Source organism: Sceloporus undulatus, chromosome 2, assembly GCF_019175285.1.
Source record: "Sceloporus undulatus isolate JIND9_A2432 ecotype Alabama chromosome 2, SceUnd_v1.1, whole genome shotgun sequence".
NCBI lineage: Eukaryota > Metazoa > Chordata > Lepidosauria > Squamata > Phrynosomatidae > Sceloporus > Sceloporus undulatus.
Genome location: NC_056523.1, coordinates 129,357,715 through 129,364,151, shown reverse-complemented (window position 1 = coordinate 129,364,151; position 6,437 = coordinate 129,357,715). Strand labels below are relative to the sequence as shown.

At 43.5% G+C, this 6,437-nt stretch overlaps 1 protein-coding gene across 8 annotated transcripts in view; it reads left to right on the top strand.

The window, feature by feature from the left end:
- ARHGAP44 (Rho GTPase activating protein 44) overlaps positions 1 to 6,437 on the top strand; it is a 142,165-nt gene that overhangs the window by 132,829 nt on the left and 2,899 nt on the right. For 6 of the 8 annotated variants that reach the window (XM_042450018.1, XM_042450017.1, XM_042450019.1 and 3 more), the window contains one exon: positions 1,161 to 1,538. The exons of 1 other annotated variant lie outside the window; for it this stretch is intronic. In XM_042450018.1, coding sequence (XP_042305952.1) covers positions 1,161 to 1,538 — 378 coding nt within the window. Of the gene's footprint in view, positions 1 to 1,160; positions 1,539 to 3,314; positions 3,367 to 6,437 lie in introns of all 8 variants that reach the window. One more of the 8 variants, XM_042450021.1, reaches the window with a different exon arrangement.

The following is a 6,437-nucleotide window of genomic DNA, read 5'->3' as shown; positions in this document are numbered from 1 at the left end:
TGCTGTGCACTGTGGTGTGCGCACCCCATTGTTTCAGTTGGGACTTGCCTTCTGCATGAGCTCAAGTCCGCAGAAGGCAATCCCGCGTAAGGGGCAAGCCAGCTGTATATGATCCATATTGGAAATAAAAAATGAGGAAATAATCCAAATTAGTTGGCAAAGTAGCAAAAATGGTAAAATACTTTTCTTGTGTGTATATGATTAAATTTCCAGCATCTTCTACAGCAAGTATGGGTCTAGACTGTGACACTGCTATTTTTGAGCATTTAGTATATTGCTAACTGGAAATGAAAAAATGGAAAAACAGGTAAAGCAAATGCACAAAACTTTTGACAGCTGAAATTTTGGGAATGAGCAGCTGAAGATGAGGGGATATGAAAGACCCCAGGCATAGTCCTTTTCTTGTGAAGTGCATGGAACTTATTCAGTCTACATGTGGCCCTCCAGATGTTGTTGGATTCCAGCTCCCATCAGTCCTAGTCAATGGCCCGTTACAGACTGCCCAAAAGGGGCGGTCTTGGGCCGCTGCCGGTTGCGGCGTGGAGGAGTCGCAGCATCCAAACCGTGCGACTCCTCCACGCTGCAAAGAATGTCCTTGTTTTCGCGCTCCTTCCGGCAACCTGGAAGAGATGCCGCAAGTGCCAAAGCGTGCACTCGCGGCGTCACTTCCGGGCCACGACATGCGGACGCAGAGCGTCCAGTATGTCAAAATGGCAGCGGCCGTGTGGAACAGCCACTGCCATTTGTTACGGACTGTCCATAATACCCCTTTTTCAAACTGGGACGTCCTGAGGACATCCGAAATGGCGGTGTGTAACGCGCCAATGTAACCAATTTGCTGTCCAGCAGCATCTGTGGGTGCTGCAGGTTTTCTGCTCCTGAGCTACTGTAGCTGCAGTCAAATTTTGAAAACTCTCCTGGGTGAGCTGAATTTCACAATTCACTGGTATTGTTTTAATTTTAACCTTTGATCCATGGCTTTTCATGTGCATAAGTTGCCCCTAGACTTAAGCCTCTGTTAATAAGGACTGAGGCAAGCCTGTTTGTCATAGTCAAAGAGGCAGTCATAAAAAGTTAATCCAATAATGAATGGTGTGCAACTCTAACTCTCCTCCTCTTTTCCCCCCCTCTCTCCTTGTCTCTTATCTTATCTTCTACAGTTTCAAAGAAGCTGGCCCCTATCCCTGCCAAGGTTCCTTATGGCCAGTCAGGTGGTATGTCCGATCAGTCCACAGGGCAGCCATCCCCTGCCAGCCTCTCTCCCACCCCACCAAGCACCCCATCACCCTATGGACTGAGTTACCCTCAAGGCTACTCCCTGGGCTCAGGCCCACTCTCCCCAGCTGCTGTTCCTTCTTTGTCTTCTCCTCCTTCCCTGACAAGCACTTTAACCAAAACTCGGCCCACCCCCAAGCCACGACAGAGGCCCACGCTGCCACCTCCACAGCCTCCCACATCAAACGCATCTGGCTCTAGTCCACAGTCCACGGAGCACACCATACTAGACGGCATGTCCCCTGGGGAGAGCATGTCCACAGGTAACAAAGTAACAGAAGAAGGGCAAAGCTTTATGGGAGGTGGTTGGCATTATTAAGAGGGCCAGAGTGGAAGCAGGAACAGTTTCTGGGGTACTTTTAGCCTCCATACTTGATAATTCTTTTGATTGTTCAAAGTACAGTTTGTTGGCAGGTGCTTCAATGCAGAGCAAAGGGTGGGAATGGCCAACAAAAATGGGGTCTGCGTGGACCACTGTAATCTAAACAAGATGGAAGGATGGTACTGTCCTAAATTGTTCTTTTGTTGTTTCTCCACATATGTAATACTTATGTCAGAATGGCAACTTGAACCATGCTTCTTTTTGGTTTGGAGGGGGGAAATCCTTGCACCCATTCTGATGATTTGACAAAACATGTCAAGTCGAAAAGGGCTGTCCAGAAGCAAATGATGCATACAGAACAACATAACAGTGGAACAATAGCTCTGTGACAAAGATCAAAGGAATACCTTTTAGGCTTCACACCATTCTAGGCGATAGAAAGCGAGCTAGTGAACTGATCTGAAAAGCTGCTTGCTGTTTAAAAGATGACATTGAGGGAAGTAACTTGAATTTGAAAGGTGAGGAATAATAACAGAGTTTTTAAATTAGGAATGTAAACTTTTAGAACTTTCCAGGCTAAAGGGACATTGCCTAAATGTCACTGATCCCTCAGATGAGGATGTGTCCCTGTGGGAATCAGCAAGTCCCTGCCCTTGGAAAGGATGCTTTTGAGTGAACCAATCCCACTTGTGGTGTAGTGCTGATCTGATGGGCACATGGCATTGCTTGTCAGGTATAGTGCAGATCATGTTTCTGCATAAGTAAGGCTTTTGGGGTGACCGGCTATGTCTGCCGCCCCTCATTTTCTCTCTCCCACAATTCCCACAAGGATGTGAATGTACCATTTTACATGCTGCAGTGCACATCTTCAGTATCATAAATAATCAATAAACTGAGCTGTTCCCTACAATAAGGCCTTATACAATGTCTGAGGGACAAGTAACCATCAGGACATTGTTGACACTGCAAACCTGCTTTCTAGCTAGGCAGTACTTTTTCTCCTTTACATTATATCTGGAAAGATTACCATATAAAGCAACAAAGGAAGAGCATAATCTCCCCTAGAAATCACAGAATCTAGAAAGGCTTTTTGTTGTCCTTGCAGGGTCTGAGGGGCAACAAAACCTGGAAATTGTCAATTGTCTAATCACACCCACCTATCTTTCAATTGGATACTCTTCCCTGAGCTTCCATGTAACTTTTGCAACTTTTGCTCTGGGGTTCAGTAGCAAGACTTTTTACTTCTGTCCAAGATAAAGAAGCCCCAAGAAATAGGTCAAAGCCAAGGGTAATGGGCATACAGAGGGAAATGTTTAACTTACCTCTGCATCTCATTGGCCATTCTCCTGGAGGGAAGTCTGCTTTTAATGGATTCATCCCTGATATGCTTAAGGCTTGATGTATCTCAGTGGCTTCCAACACATAGGATAGTGTACCATGTAATACGTTTTGGGAATGTGAATTGGTGGTAGCCCCCATTCCTAGTTTGCAGACTGTACATGGCCAGTCTTCTTGCTTAATCAAGAGGAATGTGGTTTCCTCCAAAGTTTTCTCCCATGAACAGTAAGAGAGCCTTGTGTCACCAGCTCCCCATGGGAGGTTAGACAGACCAGTGTCCTGCTCTGGCAGGCATTTCTGTTGTGTACAACATTTGTCTTTTTGCTTGTGTTTTCTCTTCTGTTCCTTTCTTCCCAATCCTATTATTGTGTCCTTGCAGCTGTTTGAGGCACGTGATGCAATATTGGATAGGTGTGAGGGGAAAGCTCAGGGTAAGATGGAGTCCCCAACCTTTCCTCTAAACCTTTGCCCCTTTTGCTGCCGCCACCACCACCACCACCCTCCCTTGGCCCTGGCCTGATCCTCACCATAATGCTGGCCTTGCATGGGGCACGCTGACCAAGAACTGCATGGCTCTTCCAGCCTGGTCCCTGTCCCAAGCTTACTGATAATGATGTTATTAGTAAACTTGGGGGTGTGCTTCTCAGAATCACTGGCCTTCATGCCTGGATACCCTTTTTTATATGTAGGCAACAGTAGCCATTCAACTAATTATTTCTCCTAACCTTGCTGTTCCCTTCTGCCAATGATAACTTTTTTCTCTCTCTCTCACTCACTCTTTTTTTTTTTTTTAACTCTTTCTCTTGCTGGAACCACCACAACCACCACCATTCCATGTGTTTTTCACGAAGGGATGTCATGATATTGCCATTAATGGACATTAATGACACTCACTTGTGGATTAGGGCATATGTTCAATATCTGAGGCACCAGAAGAGCTGGACTAGGTGTGCCACTACTCACAAGATGTAGGGCTGGTGGGATCGTCAGTCACCAAGTAAGATGGTTACCTTTTGCAGGATGGGGTTCCCTTGACACCAAAGCCTCATGATTTGCTCCTTTTCCATGAGAAACAATTTTGACTTTGTGATATCTAAGTCAGGTGGGTGCTGTCATGAGTCAGCCTATATGTAAAATCAGATGGGCGGTATGTTTTGCTTATGTGCTGAGTATCTTGCACCATCATTGGTTCTTCCTGACTTTTACAAGTTCCTTGACTTGGAAGTAGCTGTGCACAAACTATTTCCAGTCATAGATGGACTTAAGAGTTGGAAAGGGACATGAATAGGGCTAGGGGATCCTGTCTCCTGACCAAAATAGCAGGTACTTTTGTAATTACAGGACATAGCATGTGTACAGTGGAGGCTCACAAGTATGTCAAGACACTACTTAAATGGAACAGGTTTTCATTTGTCTTGGTGCCACTGGTAGCTATTCTAATACTACTGTAATGTAGAGCATGAGGAAGAACAAGGCAGATTGTTCAGTGCTCCAATGCCAATGAGGGCAGCAAGTCACCACTACCACCACCCCCGGGTCCTGTTAGAGCATGTGCCTTTGGGACATCCAGCGTGGACTGCAAGCATCAAAATCAGAGGAGCAAAGGGACATGCCTTATCCATCCCCAAGCTTTTGATGATTTCTTCTATTGGAAATAAGCAACATTTTATCTGCCCAACTGAAACATATGGGCTGAGCTTGAGGGACTTCATATGAGAAAGGACACTATAGTCAAGCAGGCCATTCTTAGTCAACATTAATTTTTCTCAAAACTAATGGTTCTCAAACTTTTTGGGCATCAGTTCCCAGAAACCTCTGCCAACATAGCAAATGGTAAAGGATTCTGGGAGCTGAAGTCCAAAGTGTCTGGAGAGCCAAAATACTGATGTAAAGAATACTCAGATTTTCTCATCCTCAATGAGAAAGGGTGTTTCAACTCAACAAGACACCATATCAAGGAAATGAGCAAGCACTGCAAGGATGCTTATATGAAAAACTGGCTTGTGCCAAAAGAAAAGGGGAAAAAACCCTATTTTTGTACAGAAAACATGGTATTTTTGTGCACATATGAATTTTTAACGAGATTCCCAACGTGCAAAAGAAAAAAGATAAAAAATTTCATCATCTTGGCCCCCAGAAGAATTTTTTTTAATTACTTGTTCTTGCGTGCAAAGAAAAAAATAAGCAAAGATTTACAACCTTAGGCCAAAGGTTGAGAACTCCTTCACTACACCTGTGTACACTTCTCCTGGTTGGTTTTGTTATTTTTGTTTTATTTCTTATTTTGGCTTACGCTTGAAGGGCTTTTCTTAGCTAATTTGTCTTCTGGATCTTCCTGCCACTGAATGTTTGTGAAGGTTGCTAATGGCCTCAAAAAGGATTTAGAAGATTTCACTTCTATTAGATGAGGTAGCCAAAAGTTAGGAAAGTCCTCTCTTTCGGTCTAGGTCTAGGTGATCACATATACTGTGACTGTCTGGAATTTGAAGTCAATAGGACTTCAGTAATTGAAGTGATCTATAACTCTTTTGAGTTTCATACATATCTTGTAGACTTTTTGGAATAGGTTGTAGTCGTTGTAGGTAAAAGGTAAAGGTTTTCCCTTGACATGAATGTCTAGTCATAACCACTGTAGGGGGTAGTGCTCATCTCCATTACTAAGCTGAAGAGCCAGTGTTGTCCAAAGATTACTCCGGTGGTCATGTGGCCAGCATGACTGCACCAAACGCTGTTCCCTTCCCACCAAAGTGGTACCTATTTATTTACTTGTATTGGCATGCTTTCAAACTGCTAGGTTGACAGAAGCTGGGACTAGTTACAGGAACTTACCCCATCATGCGGCACTTGGGCCTCACACTGCCAACCTTCCCACCTTACGATCCTCAGAATTGGCATCTTAACCACTAAGCCACCGCATCCCATAGTTGTTGTACATAGGATGTTATCCAGATTTTTTTAAAAAATCTACAGCATTTCCCCCCAAGTAGTATGTTTCTATTGTTTTAGAGTACAAGTGCTCCTGATCATTAGCAGTCAATATCCAAAGCATTTGGAGGGCACTAGGTTTGGAAAAGCTGGCCTATAAGAAAGTAAATTCAAGCTGTCCCAATCCTGTATGTTCAGTCTTCCATTTGAAAGGTTTGTCCCTCAATTCCTTTTTTGTTTTAGCCACAGTCTTAACACTATCTGAGAGTCAGTACACATTATTTGAAAGATATAATACTTCTAGCCCATAATGGACATGCTAACAATTGCCTAACATTTGAAAAGAGAGATTCTTGTGTGTGTTGGCTACTGTTCTTGTGTTTATCAATATCCAGAAATAATCTTTTTGCCTTCCAACATTTCACCTTAAGGATATGTAGATTTGAGTTAGGAAAGAACTGACTTATCCCAAGCTTCCTTTGGTGTTTTGGCTTGAACAAAAACTAAGGCAGTTCAGAGCTTAATTTTGTTTATATGTAATAAATATAATTATATGTAATAAATATAAATGATCCCA